This window comes from Arvicola amphibius, chromosome 6, assembly GCF_903992535.2.
Source record: "Arvicola amphibius chromosome 6, mArvAmp1.2, whole genome shotgun sequence".
Taxonomy (NCBI): Eukaryota; Metazoa; Chordata; class Mammalia; order Rodentia; family Cricetidae; genus Arvicola; species Arvicola amphibius.
In genome coordinates, this window is record NC_052052.2 from 6,174,458 (window position 1) to 6,197,751 (window position 23,294).

At 50.0% G+C, this 23,294-nt stretch overlaps 1 protein-coding gene across 1 annotated transcript; it reads right to left on the reverse strand.

The window, feature by feature from the left end:
* Positions 1-61: 61 nt before the first annotated feature.
* On the reverse strand, positions 62-20,461 carry Slc2a5 (solute carrier family 2 member 5). The gene is made up of 12 exons (XM_038334812.1): positions 20,429-20,461; positions 14,830-14,928; positions 14,246-14,406; positions 10,289-10,413; positions 5,038-5,190; positions 3,557-3,682; positions 3,286-3,473; positions 3,025-3,135; positions 2,170-2,271; positions 944-1,019; positions 357-484; positions 62-262 (listed from the first exon to the last, which is right to left on the reverse strand). Exons 1-12 carry the CDS (start codon positions 20,459-20,461, stop codon positions 62-64), a joined length of 1,503 nt encoding a protein of 500 aa, XP_038190740.1.
* Between the last annotated feature and the right edge of the window lie 2,833 nt (positions 20,462-23,294).

Genomic DNA, 23,294 nt, shown 5'->3' on the forward strand with positions numbered 1-23,294 from the left:
AGAAGCCAAAACCAAAGTCCAGGAGAAAGGTCCACGCAGACCAGCTCTGTTGGCTCGGCTGCTACTGAATCATGGCAGGTGGGAGGTCTTGGAGTTCCTCCTTGTCTGGGTAGACGTCTGACACCTTGTTCTTCTTGGCGAAAATCTGGTTGATTTCAATGAATGACTTGCCCTTGGTCTCCGGGATGACCATGAAGATGTAGATGGTGGTGAGGAGACAGATTACCGCGAAGATGATGAAGCTGTAGGCACCGAGACCCACCTGTGGGAAGGAGGGACCAGTGAGGAAGGTTATAAGCATTAGGAGGTGCTGGAAGGTTCTGGCTTGGCGGCTTGGGGATTCAGGTGCCACTCACTTGAATGAATGGGAAGATGAGCCCCACGGCGAAGTTGGAGAGCCAGTGGACACTGCCCCCGATCATGTAGGCGGATGGCCTGGAGGACTGTAGGAAGATCTCCGTGATGAGCAGGGCAGGGATGGGACCTGAGAGAGGGAAGATGGAGGGATGAGGGAGAGAAGAGAGGACGGCAGTTAGGTTAGGGGGAGACACACTCCCTGAAGGCAGAATGACTCACAAGGGATCCTTGAGCCCATGGGTGTTTTGGCACCCTGGTTTCCTGGCCACGAGGGCAGTACGTATCTCTAAGGCACAGGACTTTGGGGGTGTGGCTGAGTGAGGAAGTCATAAGGATGACTTATGCAGTCATAAGGATGTCGGGTGTGATGCATGGCAGAGGCTGCCTGTGGCGCCCACTCTGCCAGACTAACATGGCAGCGCCTTCAACCCGTCGTGCTAATTGCAGCCCCTTCCATTCTGGGCTAAAAGGAGCAAGGGAGAAGCCACTTGGGATGCACCCACCGTCCCTGGGGATTCTCAGAGAAGCTCATGGAGGACCAGGATGTGGGGCACTGAAACTATGAAACCAGTTCAGGGATACATACTGGGCCCTAGGGCATGTCCGATGACATAGACGATGACGCAGACAATGCTGACATAAGGCATCCAGGTGATGGTGTTCTGTAGGGGTGGGAAGACAGGCAGTTAGTACCTGGCAAAGCAGAGACCTGCTGGGACCAGGGGCCTTGGGGACCTCAGAGCAGAGGTGGTACTGCCGGGTCTGCAAGGAGCCAGCGGTGACTCTGCTATGCCACTTGATGAAATCTTAGAAGTTGTCTGAGAGAGGCTGGATCTCTTAATGGGGGACACACAGTTCCGAGACATCTGACAAAGACTATACTTGTTAAAGTAAGTTCATTTTTGGTGTCTAGTGCCTTTACTACGGTGAGAACATAGGTGGGGAACAATGTGGTGTTGTTCCTGAGCAGGGCCACCAGCATGGCTGGTAGCTGCTGTGGTGGTATTTTTCTGAAAACACCCTGCAGCTAAGTTACTAACAGGTCTTGAGATCCTTGATGGCTAAGCTGCTCTCCTACTGTGTGTTCAGCCTGTAAAAGCTTATTTTCCCATTAATATAGTCATGTAACAGACCTGACTATACCTTGACTTCCTATATAAGGGAAGCTCTTACAACCAGCTCTTACAACCTATGTTAAATGCATAGCTTTAATCTTCCATGCCTTGTCTTTCCATGACCTTGCATGTCCATACGAGCAGTGTGTGTGTGTGTGTGCGTGTGTGTGTGTGTGTGTGTGTGTGTGTGTTGGTAATCGCTTGCTGAAAGTAGCCAGCAAGCACACTTGAACAACAAATATCTCAAGTGTCAGAAGTAACGTGGATATAGGTGGATAATATTTACGTGTGACTTTGAATGCTATTCTGGGCCAGTTGGGGTAAGTAAATAATAAAATTTTCTGTAAAATAGCTGGGTGGTGGTGGTGCACACCTTTCATCCCAGCACTTGGGAGTTTGAGGTCAGCCTGGTCTACACAGTGAGTTGCAGGGCAGCCAGGGCTATGTTAGGGACAGACATCAGACACACAGAGGTTACAGGTCACAAACTGAAGACAGGTGCAAGACACAGGGAGAGAAGTGGAGAATTCAAATTTGGGTTTCACTCTTAGTAGTTCTCTCTCTCTCTCTCTCTCTCTCTCTCTCTCTCTCTTCCTCCCTCCCTCCCTCCCTCTCTCCATTTCTTGATGCAACACCAGTGCATTTTAGCGCCTTCTCTGAGGCTTCTTTACGTGGTAATAATAGCGGCGTTCCTTACCTGCAGAGCCAGTGCAACCGTCACCACGATACAGGCGGTGAGGCAGGTGGCGAAGCCAAGGAGGAGCAGAAGTCGCCGTCCCCAAAGCTCTACCACAAATACCTGGAGGTGTGGGAGGGAGGAAGTGAGGTGCTTGAGCCAGTGCCCAGTGTTTTTGTGGGACAGAGAACCCCTGCCTGGGACTGCCATCATGGGAACCCTCACTATCCCTCAACCAGCTTTTGAGAGGTCAGGAGGAGTGTGTGCCAAACCACTGGTATATACACAGTTGTACACGCATGCACAGAACATGTGTCCTTGGGTGGTCCAGTTGAGTCACTAGGGCCCCAGATGTCCACTCATAAATGAGAGCCCAACTTAAGGGCCTCAGTCCCGTGGCTCTAAGCCTCACGCCTTCTGCAAGGAAGGAGCCAGGCATTGGAGTAAACTTGAGAGATCCTGCCCTTGTGGAGGCCTGGCTGGCTCCTCTGAACAGGAGGACAAGTCTCTCTCAGGTACTACCTAAGAAGTGAGTCATGGGCAATAGCCCCTTGCAGGACCACTGCGTTGCCCTGTGCAGAGACCCACCCCATTTCTGCTGTGCTCAGCAGCCCCAGCCCTAAGAGGTCAGAGTCACTGAACACAGTGGGAGCATCTGGAGTTGGGTTGGGGCCTCTGCTTCTAGGAATCCATGGCTGCTCCCCATGGGAGTCAGGCATAGCCTCATGCCAGAGCTTTGAGGCTGAGGCCTCAGAGCCTAAGGGGCACATTGCATACCCCAGGCCCCAGCTCTCTCCAAGGTTGGGACCTTCTTCAGTCCCCAGATATCACTCCCCCCTTGGAGGCTGATGGGACCGCAGCCTCATGGACACTCACCGTGACAATGGTCATGAACACATTGACTGCCCCTGTCCCAGCTGTCACAAACTGGACGTCGTTGCTTTTCACACCTGCGCTGAGGTAGATCTCGTCAGCGTAGTAGTAGATCTGGAAGGCAACCGTGGGTTTGGTGGAGGGTGGCCAGTGACCCACTGCACCCCAGCCCCTCAGAGCCGTAGGCAAGACTCGTTTTCAGCACCTGGTCACACACTGCCTGCTGCTGCCCCTACGCCCGTGGGATGCCCACTGGTACCGTACCGCGTTCACTCCTGACAGCTGCTGGCCGGCCATGAGGGCAATGATGGAAATGAGCTGCCAGCGCAGGGACCGCATCTTGAACAACTTCCACACAGAGATGAAGCCCGCGGCCTTCTCAGCCTCGTCCTCCTTCCGGATCTCCTCTATTTCCCACTGCACGTCTTCCCAACCTCGAAGCCTCTGCAGGGCTGAGGGAGAGCAAGCAGGGCATGAGCTCGGGGCTGAGGAGCCTGGGGATCAGGGGTCAAGAGGAAACCACAGCAGCCCTCACCTTTCTCGGTGGCTGATTCGTTTTTCTTCTGGATCAGCAGGTAGCGGGGGCTCTCAGGGAAGAAGGGCAGGAGAATGAGCTGCAAGGCTGCGGGCACCCCAGTCAGCCCCAGGAGGATCGGCCAGCCTGCAAGCAAAGGTGTCCTGTCACAGAAGCCTGGGACCTGTGCCCTCTTCCTCGTTCCCCTACACGGCGCCAGGCAGTCCATATCATCACCCTGAGGGGAATGCATTGTACTTCAGGGACCAGCTGGCCAGAGCAGACTGAGGCTAACACTGTGATCCCACCCCAGGTGTATGTCCAGAGAGGCTTGTGCAGGGGACACAAGGACACCTCAACTGGGGTGGCCAAAGCAGCCCCCATAAACTCAGACACAAAACCAGCAACAGTGCAGATGCCCATTATAGTCCTCATAGAATGGACACAGCAGCAGTTCTGTGTTTCTAGAATGTTCTTCAGCACTGCAATGGAAACAGCAGTGACCTGGAAACAGCTGTCCAGTGTGATATGGAGCAGAAAAACTTAATGTCCAATGCCCTTACATCAAATTCAGAAGCAGATAAAATCAATCCTACTGTCTCCAAAGGAGAGGAGCCTAGACTCAAAGAAAGAAAAGAAGGGTATATGTCAGCACCATGCCCCCCCCAGCACCCCGCTTCTGGGAAGGAAGATGTTATTGATGGGTCTGATGTCTCTTGACCTGCGCAATGGTCACGGTATCTGTTTTCTTTCTCCTTTATGTTTACTGGGAATCATACATGATATGTTCACAATAAAAATAACTAAATAAAGGGGCTGGGGGATGGCTCAGTGGTTAAGGAAAGAGAAGAGACGGGAAGAGGAGAGGAGAGGAGAGGAGAGGAGAGGAGAGGGGAGGGGAGGGGAAGGGAGGGGAGGGGAGGGGAGGGGAGGGGGGGGAGGAGAGGAGAGGAGAGGGGAGGAGAGGGAGTTGGGCTGGGCTCTGTTGGTAGAGTATTTCCTAGCATTTGCAGAGATCTCTGGATTTGATCTTCAGCACTGCATAAAATTGTTGTGGTTTTGCATACTCATAATATCAGTACTTGTGGGGTAGAGACAGGAGATCAGGAGTTCTGGGTCACCTTTGACTACAATATGAGTTCGACGCCAGCCTGGGTTACATGAGACCGTGTCTCAAAAACAAAAAACAAAAAAGAAGTGACTCAAGACTCAAGACAGAGAAAGAGGAGGTAATGAGGCCATTTATAAGTTATTGTGTGCTTCTGAGCGTGTGGACAGTCACTTAGTAGTTCAAGGGACATAGGCCCTTCCTGTTCAGTCAAGACACCTAGCCGTCTCCTAAAAGGAATGTGTCGCCAAGTGCTTGTTCAGGGCCCACAAAGTGCATTGTAGGTTATGGACAGAGCGTGGCACCAAGGACTGTCTTCACTGGACAGAACGGGGACGTCAGCAGGCGGCTTGGGGTGGGGGAGCAGAGGGTGGGGGCAGGGCTCTGTTCTCACCTTCCTCATTGGCTAAGAGATCCCGAAAGCCAAACAGCTGGGCCACAAGGATGCCGACGGTGATGAAGAGCTGGGGCACCACCCCAAGAGCCCCTCGCAGGTTTTTAGGGGCCAGTTCCCCTAAGTACATAGGGACCACATTGGAAGATACACCTGAAGGAGAATTGAGATAAGAATTTAACGGGTCGGGGAGACAGATTTAGTCTTTAAGGACCCACCCTATTTTACCAAGCATGCTCTCTAGCCTAACCCTCCCTTAAAATGGGGGGAACTCAGCTGGTACTTGCTGTGCAAGCATGAGGACCTGAGTTCAATTCCCACATAAAGCTGCTATGGGGATATATACTGGTAATCCCAGTGCAGGGGACAGGGGAGGCACGCAGATCTCGGAACTCGCAGGCCAACCAGCCTGGTTCAATGAAAGACCTTGTCTCAAAAAGCAATGTGCAATATATTTCCCTGAGAAATAAAAAAAAAATGGTGGCTTGGCAGTAAAGAGAACTGGTTGCTCTTGCGGAGGACCTGAGTTCTGTTCCCAGCACCCACACCAGGCAGCTCATAGCCTGTAGCTCCAGCTCCATTGGATCTGACACCCTCTTCTGGCCTCTGTAGGCACCTGCACTCATGTGCACAGAGCCAGCCCCTAGCCCCTCCACTCAATAACAAAATAAATATTAAAAACATAGGTGGGGGGCTGGAGAGATGGTTCAGTGGTTAAGAGCACTGACTGCTTGTCTAGAGGATCCGGGTTCAATTCCCAGCACCCACACGACAGCTAACAACTGTCTGTAACTTCAAGATCTAAAATGACACCTTCACACAGACATACATGCAGGCAAAAACACCAATGCACATAAAATCAAAATGAATATTAAACAAAAAAGACTGGCTGCAATGACAGGAGTATAGTTCAGTGGTAGAGCGCTTGCTGGTCTGCACAAGCCTTTGGAGAGTAAGTAGGTTTGTAAATTTGCCCAATACTGTGGTGTACACCTCGACTTCAGCACTTGAGCAGGAGGATTACTGCAAATTCTAAGCCAGTCTGGTCCATATAGCAAGTCCCAGGTCAGCCAGGACTATGTAGTAAACCCTGTCACAAAAGCCAAAGGAGGGCCGACAAGATGGTTCACTGGGTAAAGGCACTTGATGCAAAAGCTAACAACCTGAATTTGCTTCCTGGGACCCATATGGTGGAAAGGGAGAAATAACCCCTCCAAGTTATCCTCTCACCTCCACAGACTTGGAGTGGCATCCATGTGTCCCTCACATCCACATAATACACACTCAATAAATAAATGAAAAAAATAAAAGTAATAAAGTGGAACCAGACTAAAGTTGGGTAGGTGTGTCTCCATTGAGAACACTTACAAGGTGGGAAGCAGTCTCTACTTCGTGTATTCTGGGGGGAAGGGATCTTGCTGTGTAGCCCATGCTAACCTCAAGCTGACCTCCTCCTGCCTCAGGCACCCAGCGCTAAAAAGACAGGGATAGCCCATGGACTCTCCAGACCGAGCTGGGAAGACCCTAGAGTTGGAACCGGGGGTTTGCAATGTCTGCGTTCATTCCTTCTGGCCAGGGAAAAGCCTTCAGTCTTCTTGCCAAGGGGTTGATCAACAACGAACCCCTGATCCGTGAGCCTCCGGAAGGCAGGGCTCAGCTACCTTTGCTCCTCGCCCACAGCAGGGCTGTGTACTTCATTCTCAGCGAGCTATGTGCTTGGTGTGGGTGGTCCAAGGGGCAGGACGCCTGATCACACCGTGACTGACGTCCAGGTGTGAGCGAGAAGCCGAGCCCAAACAGAGCGGTACCGCACCGCTGGGTCCAAGTGTGAGCTGAGGACCTTCCCAGGGTGTCTCTGAGGTTGGAACTACTTTTCCTACTGTCTCGAGGTGTTCTTTACCCTTTTCTGTCTTGGAACTCAGTGTGGGGTTTCCCAGAAACCGCAGCCATTTACTGCCACCACTAACTGAACACGGGCAGACTTAAAAATCCAGCTGGTCTGTGATTAGGCAGCAGATTACAAGAGGCCTTCTGACTGCGGCCCCATCCCACGGCCAATGGGCTTCTTCCTCCCACGGGCCAACTGCACACATCCCTGCTACCCATGGCTGCTGGCCATTGCCCTGTGTGCTGCCCATGCCACCATGCCCTTCCTGAACTCCCCAGAGGAATTCATGAGATGTTTCTTGGTCCTGGGGATGGTAGTCGGGTTTGTACTTTTGCTGACTTATTTCCTGCATAAATATATCATTTGTCTCATGAAAACGAAAAGGAAATCCAACTGTCTGCTGTTAAGACAGACATGGAAGGGAATTGTAAGCATGTGGAGCAAGTCTTTCTTCTTACAAAACTTGTCTTAGAGCATAAATGTCCAATTTCTCTTTGAGGCCAAGTCTTAGGTAGACCAGCCTGCTCTTGAGGCCTTGAACTAAGTGCGCCGGGCAGTTGTTTTGTTTTGTAGTTGATTATTTTTCATAGAAACTTTGTGTGGGTGTTCATCCCACATGCATGCTGTGCCCAGGGAAAAGGCCTTGGGTCCCCTTAGTCCCGGCTGTGAGCTGCCTAATGTGGGTGTCAGGAACGGAACCCAGGTCCGCTACAAGAGCAGCAAGTGCTTTTAATCGCTGACCTCATTCACACCCCATCAAACTTTCAATAATCTTAAAAACGAAGAGAGGTCCTGAGACCAAAAATCTGAGAGAGGTGCCAGCGAGGTGGCTCAGTGAGAAAAGGCGACAGGATGCCACGGCTGAAACACTGGGCTTGTTTAGAAAGAAACCCTGATTCTAATCACAAACCATGGAAGAAATGGACACCTATGAACTGTTCTCTCACCTCTACACGTGGGCCACGGCACACCCGTGCCACGCCCAGAGGAAATACACAAATGGAAAAAATATGAGACAAACGTTGACTAAAAGTCTGCTCTTGAAGTGTAAAGGTTGGGGTCCCTCCCATCCCCCCGATGTCTTGGCCAAGTGTGCTGGTACACGCCTAATAATCCCAGTACTTCTGAGCCTGATGCAGGAGGATTGCTGAAAGTTTAAGTTATTGTGGGCTACAGAGGAGACCTTGTCTCAGAAGCAAATACGAACAAATGAAACAAACAATTAAGGTCTTGCTACACAAACACAGACCAGGCTACCTCAAACTGGTAATCCTCCTGCCTCAGTGTGAAGAGTATAGTGAGGAGACTTCATCTCCATAGGCTGGAATTTATTTGTGTGTATGCTGTGAATGAAGCCAGGCCCTTGATCTTGCCAGGCAAGTGTTCTACCACTGAGCTGTATTCCCGGCGCTCTTTTACATTTTGTTTTGTTTTGAGACAGGGTGTGCGTGAGCTAATCGAGACCTTATTCTGTAGCCCAAGCAGATCTTGAACCTGAAATCCTCTTACCTTTGCCTATTAGGTGGCTGATATCATAGGTGCGTGCCACCAGGTCCAGCTTAGGTTAAGATTTCTAAATTACATTTGTGTGTGTGTGTGTGTGTGTGTGTGTGTGTGTGTGTGTATTTGTGTGTGCGCGCATGCTTTGGGGGAGCTGAGCTCCCATCACGCGGGGTCCTGGGATAAAATTCAGGTGGTCAGGCTTGGTGGCAAGGGCCTTTTTTTTTTTTTTGAGCCATCTTTACCAGTCCTAGGTTTGGATTTTTAGCTGTGATTTATTGATCAGCGTTTTTAATATTTTCTTATTATTTTTGGAAACCCATCCTGGATGCTTATAATCAGTGGGAAAGAGACTGCACTAGCTTATAGCTGACAACGTCTAGAAGTTTCTGCAGGGAAAACCAAAGGCAGAGCCAAGCCAGGTGAGGCCATGATGGCAGGGATGACTTTCCCGGGTACTCTCAGGATAGGGGTGGAGGCTGGGGGCAGGGATGAGGAGCAAGAACTCAGTGCTGAGTGAGGTTTGCCCCATGGCTAGTTTTCTCCTGATGTGGCTATTTCTCCCCCGCCACACTGTCTGGCAGTTCTTCACTCTGGCTAGCCTGAGCTAAGTATTGCATATCAGGCTGGCCTCAAAGTTACAGAAATCCATCTGTCTCCGCCTCCCAAGCGCTTGAATCAAAGGTGGGCCACCTCTGCCTCACCAGCTTGTGGACTTCTCTGCCTGCTGAGGAGCTGCAGGGATTTTCTTATGTCAGTCATCCCTACCCCACATCTGGAAGGAAAGTTTACTCTGAGACCATCTGGAAGGAGACGGCTGAGGGCAGAGTTCAAGGGGTGCCCACCCTGCTTCTGAAGGACCCTGAGAATTGGCAAAGCCACTCCTGACTGGGTACTGGGAAAGGCTGACAGTTGGGGAAGCTACAAGTGTGGCTTTCAAATGTCCTAAAAGTGTCTCCATTTCTAGACAATTGGGGAATAACTTTCTAAAACCAATGAAGCAGATCCCAGGCAGCCTGGGCTGAGAAGGCGGTAGGTGGGGTTTACAAACCAGTTTCACACACTGCCCCCACACCCTCCAACAGGGTTTCTCTGTAGAAGCCTGACTGTCCTGCCTCTGCCTCCTGAGTGCTGGGTTTAAAGGCGTGCGTCACCATTGCCCAGCCCAAGTTCCACAACTTTTTAAAACTATATTTAACTATAGTTAAAAAAAATACAGAAATCTATTGTTCAACTTGGTTCTCCCACAGATGCACAGATGAGCAACAACTGAAACTAAATTTCATTAGACCTTTCTGTTCTCGTGATGCAGGACGGTCTACTCTCGAACAAAGGAGCTGCTCTCTAAGTAGACGGCACTACCCTCGCCCGACACCGCCCTCCGACCGATGCTACCCTCGGACCGATTCTACCCTCTAACTGGCACTACCCTCAGGCCAACACTACCCTCTAGCCAAAGCTACCCTCTGGCCGGCACTACCCTCCGTCTGACCGTTATCATAGTCGATGCGCTGAGATACTAATAAAGGGACGAGACCAGAAGGACTGTTCTAAACTTAGGGTTTGTAGCTTTTTCTTACAGAGAACAGCTTTCTTCGGCTGGGAATTGAGACTCATCTAGTTCTCGCGGTCCTGGGTTCAATCCCCGCCTTGGGAAAACAAGCCAAAGACAGCGTTCCCTGCAGGAAGCATTACGGTGAGGGTCTGCCCAGTGCCCACCCATGAGGACGAGGCACGGACTCAAGTGCCTGTGTAGGGTGTGTTTCAGTCTCTGTGTTCCTGAAGCCCCAGACTGCAACAAATCCCTGGGAGTGGGTTCTGCCTCCCCCGTGCTGAACAGCACTGCGGGGCAGGGTTCCTTACCTGCACATATTCCAACCAGAAGTCTGGAAGCAATGATAAGCTCATAGGTTTTGGCAACTTTGCTGCACCCCATTAGGATGGCTGGGATGATGGAGAATATATTGTTGAAGAGCAGGGCCCCCTTTCTGTAGCAGGTATGTAAGAAGTCAGGTCAGCGTGAGGACTCATTCATTCAGTTCCTCATCATGAATTCACGCAGTCAACACACACTCAATGTCTGCTCAGGGCAATGGCCCCTGGTGACAGCAGTGAGCTTCCCTGGGACCTGAGACTGACAGAAATCCTGCTGTGGAAGCCAAGGACAGAGGGCATCGGTGACAGGAACAGAGGGGAACAGACTTGTCCTAAGATACAGTAAAATCAATCTGCTATGGTGTCATTGGGCTGCGGTCGTGGCACTCGGGAGACTGGGGTACATGGATCCCCGGAGCCCAGTGGTTCAGACCAAACCTGGTGGCACATTGTGGAGATTGTCTCAAAAACAAGCGAGTCTTGGGAGTGTGGCTTGGGTGGGAGAGTAGCTGCCCAGCCCGCGCTGAGGCCCTGATTGAGATCCAGCATGACAGTCAAAACACCAAAAACAGAACATGCGGGCTGGAGAGGTGGTGCCATAGACCCAGGTTCAATTCCCAGCACCGACATGGTGGCTCACAACCGTCTGTACCTCCAGTTCCAGAGGAATTGATACCCTCTTCCGGTCTCCTGGGGCATCAGATGCACGTGCGGGCAAAACACCCGGACACGTAAAATTAAATGAAGAATAAAAATTAAACAAGCAAACAATAAAAATGAATCTAGACACGGACTTTGTACCCTTCATAAATAGTAATCCAATAAGATAATAGACAAAAAGTAAAACTGGAATATTCTAGAAGTATAAAAATCTAGGTGGCTTTGCAAGGCGTTTTTAGATACGGCACTGAGCATAACACAAGAGTAAGAACTGCTGCTTACACCGAAGAAGAAAGAGCTGTGCACGTGCACACATACGTACTACTTAAGAAATTTTTGTTGTTGTTGTGTTTTTCGAGACTAGGTTTCTCTATGTAACAGCTCTGGCTGTCCTGGAACTCTTTGTAGACCAGGCTGGCCTCGAACTCACAGAACTCCACCTGCCCCTGCCTCCTGAGTGCTGGGATTAAAGGTGTTTTAAAACGATCTCACTATGCCATATAGGCTAGACTAAAACTTTAGCCTCTGCTGCCCTGGAAGTGCTGGGACCACAGGAGTGAGCTACCCTGCTCAGCTATGAATGCATCTCTTGAAGTGCTTTGGGTAGTGTTTGGAACACAGAAACCATCCATAAACTAAGTCACTGTTGCTGTTTTTAAAATACCTGCAAATATTTTAGGTAGCTGTAAACAAATGAGTGCACCCTGATTAAATTCCAAATGGACAGCTCAGTGAGCAATGCTGGGCCCTCCTGAGCAAGCACTCACTAGTTCTGACCTGTATTCGGCAGATCTGACTCATACCGGGGCCCATGGAGAAGACTATGGGTTCAACACTAACTTCACAGGACAATCTTAGGGCCTCAGATCCCTAACCAGAGGTTGTATACTTAAGAAAAAAAAATTTAAAGCTTTATTTAAATATTTAATTTTATGTGTATGAATATTGTGCACTGTGTGCATGGCTGGTGCCTGTGGAAGTCAGAAGATGGCATCAGATCCCTTACAGTGCAGTTGCAGATGGCTGGGAGCTGCCATGTGAGTGCTGGGAACCGAACCCAGGTCCTCTGCAAGAGCAGCAAGTGCTCTTAACCACAGAGCCGTTTCTCCAGCCACAAGACTCTTTCCAAAACTGCTCAAGAAGGAAGGTTCCAGATTCTGGTCTTGATTCGAGATCATGACTGGGTTTTACTTTGTAGACTAGGCTGGCATTGAACTCAAGACCCTTCTGCCTCCACCCACCGAGTCCTGAGATTGTAGGACGCACACCTGCATATGTGCACTTAACTCTTCCAAAGTCAAAAACACCAATGAGGAAGTAGTTTTTGGTTTAAGTGAGGCAAAGGACTTGTGTCTTCTCTGGCACACAAATGCTCCCCTGGGTGTGTTCCCAGCCATCCCTGGGACCTAGGTCTCTGTCTAGGTTCCCAAACATTAGTTATTTGAATAACCCCAAAAGAAGATAAGATTTGTTATCCTGGTCATTACCTTCCTCTCATGACAAGGCCTTCAGTTTTAGGCCCATGTTTAAAAGCACCAGGACTTACCCCAGGGACATGAACTGGCTTTTTGGAGCCCATCCCCTAAGGTGGGATACTTTGCTCAGCCTTGATATATGGGGGAAGGGCTTGGTCCTGCCTCAAGCTGGTATCCTACACCTTGATGACTCCCCAAGGAAGGCCTTACCCCACTCTGAGGAGTGGATGAGGGATGGGAAGAGGGAGGTGGGGGGCAAGAGAAGGGTAGGAAGGGGGAACTTGGGTTGGTATGTAAAATGGAAAGTTAATTTTTTAAATAAAAAGATATGAAGAAAAGTCAATGGAATGTGAATGATGAAATGGATTATCTAACAATAGAGGATAATATTCAGGAGGGAAAAGCTGATGATGTATATCTATAAGTTTGGGGTAATAAAAATCTATCTGCCCTGATGGGGCATGCTGGCACATGACTGCAGTCCCATTGATCGGGAGCTCAAGATCACCCTTGACTACACAGTGAGTGGCCCAGCCAGTGAAGGACCTGCTGGACAAATGTGGAGACCTGCATTCTGATCTCCAGAACACATTCAAAAAGCTAGGGACAGTGGCACATGACTGTGGCCCAGCAATGGACATAGAAGGGTGGGGGCAGGGGCCCCAGGGAAGGGGAGGCAGGAAAACTGGCAGAGTTCTGACATACACTGAGCAGCCAGCTAAGCTGAATCCGGCAGCCTCGAGATTCAGTGAGGTAAGCGAAGGTGGGGCCATTGTGGAAGAACACTTGTAATCCCAGCACTTGGGGAGTAGCCGCAGGGGGATGTCTGTGAGTTTGAGGTCAGCCTGGGCTACATAGTGAGACCCTATCTTTAAAAAAAGATGGGGAAGAGGATAGATAGATAGCCTAGTGGTTAAGAATTCTTGCTGTTCTTACAGAGGTGCTGTGGGATAATGTTCTGTACCCTGTACAGATTTGTCACTCATATTGGTTTAATTAAACACTAATTGGCCAGTAGCCAGGCAGGAAATATAGGCGAAACAACCAGAAAAGGAGAATTCTGGGAAGAGGAAAGGTAGAGAGGCAGTCACCAGCCAGACAAAGAGAAAGCAAGATGAGAATGTCTCACTGATAAAAGATATTAAATCACATGACTAAACATAGATAAGAATTATGGATTGGGGGAGGGGAGAGGCAGGGAGGGGAGCAGAGAAAAATGTAGAGCTCAATAAAAATCAATAAAAAAGTAAAAAAGAATTATGTATTAATTTAAGTTGTAAGAGCTAGTTATAATAAGACTGAGCTAATAGGCCAAACAGTTTGTAATTAATATAAGCCTCTGTATGTTTCTTTGAAACTGAACAGCTGCAGGACCGGATGGGACAGAAACTTCAATTTACACAGAGGACCTGGGGTTCCCTTCCCAGCACTCCCGTGGCAGCTCACACAGCAGTCCTTAACTCCAGTTCCAAGGGACCCAGTGCCCTCTTCTGGCCTTATCAGGCACCAGGCACACAAGCAGTGCACATACATGCATTCAGGCAGAACACTCACACACATAAAAAAATAAACCAATGTTTTTCTAAAAGGGGAAAACAATAGAAGAAAGTCAACATTTACTGCTAGCTTCCACAAGCACACATACATGTTTGCACTTACACAACTATGCTTACATGCACACACCAACACCAGTACATACACCACACACACATGCATGCATTCATGCACACACGTACACACGTGCATGCATGCACACACGCATGTTCACAGGCACGCACACATAGCCCAAGACAACCTACTCATCTCTTACCTGCCCAATTTATCCACCAAGGGTCCAACCAGGAGAGAGCCTATGAAGCCCCCAAAGGGGAACATGGACACCGTCACAGACCACAGCAGCGTCAGGGTGAAGGAATCAAGGGAATCCCCAGTTCTTTCATTGTAGGTGTTGTTGTAAAATTGTTGCATGAACTGGGGGCGGAGAGCACAGACCGACAGAACCAGATGAGCTCATTTTGCAGAAAGAATTAATGGAGGTGTGGGGACAGCCCTCCTGGAGACAGGGGCAGAGCTGCCTGGGTAGTGCATGGGTTGGAACATCCATGGGAAGAAGTCTGATAGGCCAACCCCTGCAGTGTTTCTCACACCCTAGAATGGCTGCAGTCATCCAGATGGTGTGGCTGCTGCCCTCCAGGTGACTCCACACACTGCCATCCCAGAAGGTATCTTCATGAGAACCTGAGGTCTGAGGACTTGGCCATTCGCTTGACCTGGGTCCCGACGGCCAAGGGTCCCTAAGGGGTAGGCTGTGTTTGGTCTCTGGGGACCACATGCATCTCTAAGCCCCTCCTTATGTCCGCAGCTGTGGCTCACTTAACACAGTGGCCTACCTACCTCTGATGGTGAGTTGACCGCAGACACGTTGTACCCATATTGGAAAGATGAACCGAAGGCAGCTATCAATGTTGCCAGGGCCAGCACCAGGGTCAGTTTCTGTGAGAGGTAGGGTGGATGTCAGGGAGCAGGCATGGGAGGTCTCCTGCTGTGCTTCTAGCGTGCACACATTTTAGCATCGCCCTTAGTCTTCCGTCTACTCTCTACCCAAAGACCGGCTCACTGAGGCTAGAACAGGCTCTCAGCCAGGCACTCCTGCAACTCATGTTATCCAGACTGTTCTCCAACTCCTCAGCTCAAGTGCTTTCCAAAGCTGTAGTGTTTCCCAAGGATTCCTCACACACCAGGGGCACCTGTGTGTGGGTCTGCGTGTGCTTATGTGCACCAGGGGCACGTGTGTGTGTGTGTGTGTGTGTGTGTATGCCAGAAACCCCTGAATATGTGTATGTGGGGTCTGTGCGTGTGGGGTCTGTGTGTAGGCACCAGGAGCACAAGTGTGTGCGTTCGTGTGTGCATGTGTGCTCCAGAGATACATGTGGTCAGCTTTTGAGGAGTTGGTTCTTCTTTTCCACTATCACATGGGTTCCAGACATCAAGCTCAGGCCAGCAGGTTTGCTTGCTAAGTGCTTTTACCTTCTGAGCCACAGCTTGATCTCTTCCTTCTTTACAGACAAAATCAACAGCCACAGGGCAGGACTTTTGTCATTTTTGCTCACCACTATACCAACCAGCACCTTGGCTGATGCCTGGCTTCATTGGCTGTAGTGATATTTTATTTGTATTTTAATAAATAAAGCTTGGCTGAAGATCAGAGTGCAAAGCTAACCCACAAGAGGCCAGGGAGTGGTGGCACACTCCAGGACTCAGGAGATAGAAGCAGATGAACCTCTGTGAGTTCAAGGCTACCCTGGGCTATCCAGAAACTGACCCAGGTGGTGGTGGTTCACACCTTTAATCCCAGTGTTTGGGAGTGACACACCTTTAATCCCAGCACTAAGGAGGTGGAGGCAGGAGATATGGCTGGGCGGAGAGAGGAATATAAAGGGGAAGAGACAGGAACTCACTGGAGTTGGAGTCTGAGGTTTGGTGAAAACAGTGCAGTCTAGGCAGTCTGAGGATCATCCCTTTGGTCTGAGCATTGGTAGAGGTGAAAGGTCTCTCTAGTAGCTTTACTGCTCTGCTTCTCTGATCTTCAGTTTTAACCCCTATATCTGTCTTTGGGTTTTTATTTTTTCATGCTACAATTAGTTGCTAGTTGGGTGGGTGGATGGATGGATGGATGGGTGGGTAGGAGGGTCAATAGGTGGGTGGATGGATGGGTGGGTGGATGGATAAATGGATGGGTAGGTGGATGGATGGATGGATGGTAGACGTCTGGGTGGCTGGGTGAATGAGTGGATGGATAGGTGTATTAGACATTGACTGGGCCTTGTACATGCTAATCAAGCTTTCCACCATCATTTAGGTTTGTTTTTTGTTTTTGTTGTTGTGTTTTGAGGCATGTCTTGTTAAGTTGCCCAGGCCTTGAATTTTTGATCATCTTGCCTTAGTCTCCCTGAATTCTGGCATTGTAGAGGTGTGAGGTGTGAGCTACATACCTGGCTGGCTAGCTTGCTCTCTCTCTCTCTCTCTCTCTCTCTCTCTCTCTCTCTCTCTCTCTCTCTTTCTCTCTCTCTCTCTCTCTCTCTCTCTCTCTCTCCCTCCCTCCCTCTCTCTCAGACAGAATCTCTCTACTATGTGGTCCAGGCTGGCCTTGAACTCACAGAGATCTGTCTTCCTCTCCCTCTGCAGTGCTAGATTAAAGGCGTGCGCCACCACACTTAGTCCGTGAACTGTCAAGAACAGGGCTTGATGATGGAAAAGCTCTTAGAAGAGTTCTAGGCTTTCATGTAAATCTCCAGCTCCAGAGATTTCTCCCCATCTCCAAGAAGAGAGCTGTATGTGCTGGGGCCCTCACAGCAGAGGTATCTCTCACTTCCTCAGAAGGGGGTCCCCAATAGTCCCTGCCTAACAATGGATGCCACAAACCAACAGAACTAGTTACTAAATCAGCCCCATGAGCATTCTTTCACTGTTGACCTGCAGCTTTTAAAACTAGATTTACAGCTGGGTAGTGGTAAAGCGTACCTTTAGTCTCAGCACTCGGGAGGCAGAGGCAGGCAGATGTCTGTGAGTTCGAGGTCAGTCTGGTCTACAAAGTGAGTTCCAGGACAGCCAGGGCTACACAGAGAAGCCCTGTCTCAAAAAAAAAAAAAAAAAAAAAAAAAAAAGATTGATTTTAATTATGTGCACGTGCCTATAGGTGCTCCAAGAGGCCAGAGGTCAGAGCCGCTGGAACTGGACTCACTGACAGCTGGGAGCTGCCCAGTGTGGGTGCTGGGAATTGAACTTGTGTCCTTTGGAAGGGCAGCAAGCACTCTTAATGCTGAGCCATCTCTTCAGCAGCTTCTTGATCCTCTGATGAGGAGTGTGGCTCATGAGGCTACATCCCACCTGCAATACCAGAACTGACCAGTTTTGGCCCCCAAGCTGGGTCCTTTCTTCTTCCCCACCTGGAACTATAGGGCCAAAAAGACTGAGCACCAACTAACAATGAAAGAGGCTTTTATTCTTGATAAAAAATAGTAGTGGGGGAAAGATTTACAAATTAACCCACCCCTCTTTACCTTTTTTAAATTTTTTAGATGGAGGGTTTCATTAAGTTGCCTAGGCTGACTGGACTGACTTGAATTCTCTCTGCAGCCCAGTCTTCCACTGAATTTGTGTTCCCAGCCTTCCAAGCAGCAGGCAGGTCTGCCTTTTCTTTACAGTGTGTACCGTGGTGTTTACACACACTTTGTGAAACGATTAGCACTGTTTAGCTTATCAATACGCTCGCCACCTCACGTTGTTATCTGTGTCTGTGTGTGGTGAAGGCGTGTAAAATGTACTCAGTGAATCTCAAGCAACCAAGGAGGACTAGCTCCAATCAACACGGTCAGCCTGCTGCCTGTCACCGCGACACTCCCTGCAACCACAGGCCCTGCGGTGCAGCTCCAGGGCTCGCGCATCCCAACAGAAACTTTGTACTCTTGAGCGGCATCGCCCGGTACCTCTTCCCCAGGCTCCTGGCAACGGCTCTTCGGGTTGGCGCCCGAGTCTGATAATGCAGCTTGTCTCTTTCTATTCTTGTCTCTGGCACTTAACATCCAGGCTGCAAAGCAGTGGGACTCTTCCATCTTTTGAGAGCGATTAACTACGTATCTTTACGTGGTTGAATCCTGTGTCAGGCGAGTCACAGTCTCACCTCAACTTTCTCTCTTTCTCTTTTCCTCCTTTCAAGGTGAGCGAGGAAAAAGAATTTGGGACTAGGATGTGGCTCAGTAACAGGGCACTTGCTGAGCACGGCCGAGGCCCTGGATTCCCTCCTCGGCACCCCACTCTTACCAAACTACTGGGGAAACATCGTGAGGCTTCAGTAAAATAGCCACCATTGGGGCTGACCCTGTTGGGTGCGATTCAAGAGTACAGGGAAGGGATGAAGCCCCTCCCCCCACCCAGCTGATCTATATATAGTAAGTGTCACATGTGGGTGAGCTCATTAGTGAGTTAATAACAAAACAGCAGGGAGGGCCTGGGGAGGACGGGGCAAATGATTCCCTTCAGGACAGAAACGCAGCCCGTGTCAGACACATCACAGAACATGTCTTCGTTGTCCAAAGTGCTGCTTTGTAGGGAAAAGAGGAAATTGTACTCAACAGTTAAGTAGTTTTGAGGCCTGAGCTGCACAGCTCCTGAGGGACAGCTGGGCCCAACTGCTGTCTGGCATCTTCCCAGAAGATCGCGCAGCCTCTGCCTCCCTGGTTTCTCTTAATCCCCAGGCTCCATGCCTGGCTTCAGGCCTGGACAAGTGGGGTGCGGGCAGTCAAGGTCAACCCATGCCCCATGCTAGGGGCTGTCTGAGCTGTCTCCCTCCACCGAGTGCTCATCTGCAGGGTGTACCACGCACGACACCCCCATTCTTTTTGTTTCTCCTTGAGCAGTGGGCACAGTGTCTCTGTGACCCTGAACATTCAAGTCCTTAGCCTCAGGTGCCTTCCTATCAAATACAGGTGATGGCATTTGACCTGTCAAATACCTTCTCAGCCCTGACAACCCCAGAGAAGTGTGCGTGGTGGCAGCACAGGCCTGGAATCTCAGCCAAATGGGAGGCTGAGGGAGGAGGATCACAAATTCAAGGCCAGTCTGGACAATTTAGAGAGCCCCTATTTTAAATTGAAAGTGAGAAAATGACCGGGGGTGTAGTTCAGTGGGGGAGCACTTGCCTAGCATGTGTGAGTCTCTGGGTTAAGTCCCCAGCACTGGGAAATCAACAAATAAACAACAACAACCACCACAAAACAAGATAATCCAAGTGAGATCCCTGGGTGAACAGTGATCCTGGGTGCAGGGTGGGGTTGATTCTGCCCCCTAGAGGACATTTGTTTATCATACCTGAAATAAAGTGAGTCAGAGGACCCCATGTTCCCCCATAGCTCTAGACAGCCCCAGAGATACCTGGTGCCCAGTGTCAATAGTGAGGTCACTGGCTCCATAGGATAAACTGAGCAGTAATATCAAGAGGGGGCTTTCCTCCTGGCCAGACACTTCCCATGCATTATCTAACTGTTCTGGCACCCAGGAGAGGGGCTGACAGTCAGGGCATTTTATAGGTGAAAAGACACTAAAAGAGTTAAACAAGGTGAGATGACACACACCTACACTCCTAGCCCTTAAAGGGAGAGGCAGGGGGATCAGGAGTTTGAGGCCAGCCTCGGTTGTACTCTCTTAATAACTAAATTACTGCAATTAAATATGTTGCCAAAGTCTTAGCCACAGCTCAGATGGGAAGGAGTTGGCCCCAATGACAGACACTTCTCCCTCCCAAGCCCACTCCCACTCTATATGCTGTAGGCCAGGCCTCCTGACTATATGTCTTATGGACCTCAATAAACACTATTTGGCACAAATGCATGTTTCTTACCCACTTAGGAGCAAATGTTCCTGGAAGGATTAAAATGCAAATTCCTTGAAAGTATTCACTGATTCATGTTACTTTCTTGGCACAGTAGATTTTCTTCAGTTAAAGAAATCTACACCTAGCCTCCAGCTGTACTGTGCTTTTGGAACAGAAACAAACAAACAAACACCCCAAACCCTATTTTGTGACAGAGTCTCTATCCTATACTGGCTTTGAATTCCCTTTGTAGCTGAGGTTAACCTCAAACTCCTTGTCTTCCTACCTCTACCTCCCAACTGCGAAGACACAAGTGTGTGCCGCCACACCTGGTTAGACCTCAGACTTCATACATCCTAGGCAAGAACTCTACAAGTTGAAATCCATTCCCCACCTCCCCCCTCCCCGGCAGCCCAGTTCCTGGTACTTTCTCAACAGCTGTTCCAGGGGCATGATTCCTAACAGGCATCTGTCTATTAACACTAATCACGCCTCCTACTATAAAAGCCTAGCTGTTGGTCGGCTTCTGAGCAAGCGTCCTCTTCCAGAGACAATACTGCTGAGGGCTGGACCTGCGACACCAGAGCCCCGGGGAGCTCTGGCTGCAGGCAGCCACACACTCACCCCTTCCTTCTTCTCTTGCTCTTCTTTCTCCATCGTAGCTCCGCAAGGGCAGCCTGCAGCTCAGCTCCTCAAAGTGCCAGCTGTGCCGTGTGCGGAGGGAAGACATTTAGAATGCACTTTGGTCATGCCAACTCCCAGCCAATTGCATTTTTATTGCCAGTCTAAATCAGAATAACCCTTTCGGGCACCGAGAAACTGGTCCTTCCTTTCACTTCTGCTTTTTGAGTTAAACCTCTAGGGTTTGGCTAAACCAGTGTGTCCCCTGAAACTGCGGGCTCAGCATGGGACCCGGAGGAAACAGCCCTTAGTGTGTCTTCACTGCTCAGGTTTCCACCAGTCATGTTCTCTCAGAGTGACTAGAGAGGTTATTTCTGTCTGGAACACACAGACCCAAGCAGCTGTCACCAGCCCAGTGTACTTAACGTTAGATAATGGGCAACAGATGGGGCCATAGAGACTTAGCAGAGTGGTTCCCAGGACGAGGTCTACAGTCGAGTGTCCCTAGTGGAGAGTCAGTGATTGCCCAAGGAACCGTGCCCAAACTATTATTATTATCTTTAATATTACTATTATTATTGGTGCTGGAGACCAAGCTGAATGCAAGCACTCTAGAGCTGAGCTATGTCCTGGCCCCCAAAGAACACTTTTTGAGAAGAAATTTTTATTTTGTCTTTTTGAGGAACCCTGAGTGGCCCAGAGAGATACATACGCTCATCACTATTGGGAAAGCAGTAAATACCTCACTCTTTCTCCGAAGGGCAGGGTAAATCGCCGCAGGCGGGTCTGGGCCCAGCAGCCTGCCCACAGCCTGACCACTGCCCGCTCCTGCGCTCAACACGTGTGCAGTTGCCAGGGCGCTGAGCAGGCCAAGTGGCCAAAACCCAGAGCAAAGTCCCACCAGGCCCGCAGATTTTCGTCCTTGTCAGACATGCTCTTTGATCTATTGCTGAGGCTCAAGTCCAATCGGTCAACATCTTGCTCTCTCCTTCACCCTTCCGCAGTTTATTCGGTGCCCACTATGAGTCCAGGAATGTAGGTCCTCTCAGGTGGCGATGGAGTGGGGGGGATATCTCCCTTCAGCAAAACTTCGCTGTTTTCTTCCCACACAACTCCAACACAAGGGTCTTAAATTAAGGCGTGGCAGGACCAGAGCTTTCCATGTATCTCACAGAGTTTGAAAAAGACCTCACCACCCCCCCAAAAAAAAATGCACGAAAATTGAGGGTGGTTGGCGGTGTCACTTACTTGGGGGGTGAGAAGTGGGGGTATAGAAACGAAAAGAAAGGTCAAGTTTGCAGTCTGGAGCGTGCAGAGGCCCGAGACTGGATCTTAGCCATACCCCCTCCCCCCCTTATTTCGCTTCTCTCTGTCCGTTTTGCGGTAAGAAGGGATCTGAAAGCTGGGGGGGAAATCAATCCCTGCCTCGATTTCCCCAACAGGACACGCACAGGCCTGTGTTCAGACCCTGAGAGAATATCCAGCCGGTATCTGGTTCCTGCGCAGTCGCAGTTCTGCGTGACCAACGCTCGTCCTCAGTCCCAAGAGCTCGCGGCAGCCCGGCCCGCGGAGCTGAGCCTGGGAAGAGAGGAGCACAGCTGCGCGGGACCACAGCTGCGCGGGACCCTGTGTCCCCGGGATGATGGAGCCGCGCTTCTGTCTCCTCCTCTTCATTCTGAACCGTCCTTCTGGCCACAAACACAACCTACCTGTGGCACAGAAACCATGGCCATTGCCCCAGGGCCACTTTAGGTACTCCCGGAGTTCTGTAGTGCTGTCCTTTGTGTCCCCTGAAGACCTGTCCTGAGTCTCAGGATCCAGCAGTGCCACAGCTAACAGTCTCTAGGGGTGGAAGGAGGGCAGTGGGCACTCTTAGGGACACAGCACCCTAGATGCTTCTGGCTGGGGAGCGTGTGGATCTTCACAGTTTTCAGATTGCCCCTCTTATTGTCTCTCCCCTCCCCCCACTTCCATGATCAGTGGCCGACGGAGCCTTCCCTGGCCATCCTGCCCTTACTTCTGTCTCCAAAATGTTCTAAAAGATTTATTTCATTTTATGTATGTGAATGTTTTGCCTTCGTGTGTGTGTGTGTGTGTGTGTGTGTGTGTGTGTACCACGTTTGTGCTTGGTGCCTGCTCAGGTCAGAAGAGGGAGATAGATCCCCTGAACTAGAGTTCCAGAAGGTTAGGAGCCACCCACTGAGTGCTGGGAACCAAACCTGGCTCTTCCGCAAGAAGAGCAAGTGCTCTTAACTGCTGAGCTACCTCCCAGTCCCTCAAGTTGCTTCTAAATGGGGAAAGAACTTTGCCAAGAGTTCTGGGATGAAGATGCAGGTCTCGGATCTCAATTCCAAAATCATGATTAGTAAGACAACCCAGAAACTGCCAGCACACAGTTGTAGAGTAGGTCTTGCCTGGTGTGGTCACAGCCGTAACTGCAGCACTCGGGAGGTGGAGGCAGGTCATCAGATCAACCCTTGGATAGACAGCTGTGTGAGACCAGACCTAAAACAAAAAGCAAGCAAGAAAGGAAAGGAAGGGGCAGGGCCGGGGTGGAGAAGGACAACTTAGAATTTTGGAGCTGCTTTTCCTGGGCTGTGAGTTTACGGACGATTTTCCTTTAAGTCAGTGTTGGGTTTACTGGGCGTTTTGTTACACCAGAGAGGACAGGTAAAGGGTACAGAAAATAGGCTTGACTCTTGGGTCTCGGACTCTCACTGGGGAAACAGAATGGCCTACTTTACTTCCTAGTGCTGTGATAAAGACCACGACCAAAAGCAACTTAGGAAGGAAAGGGTTATTTCATCTTACACCTCCTGAAACCAGTGCCCTTGAGGGAAGCCAAGGCAGAGACTCAAGGTGAAACGTA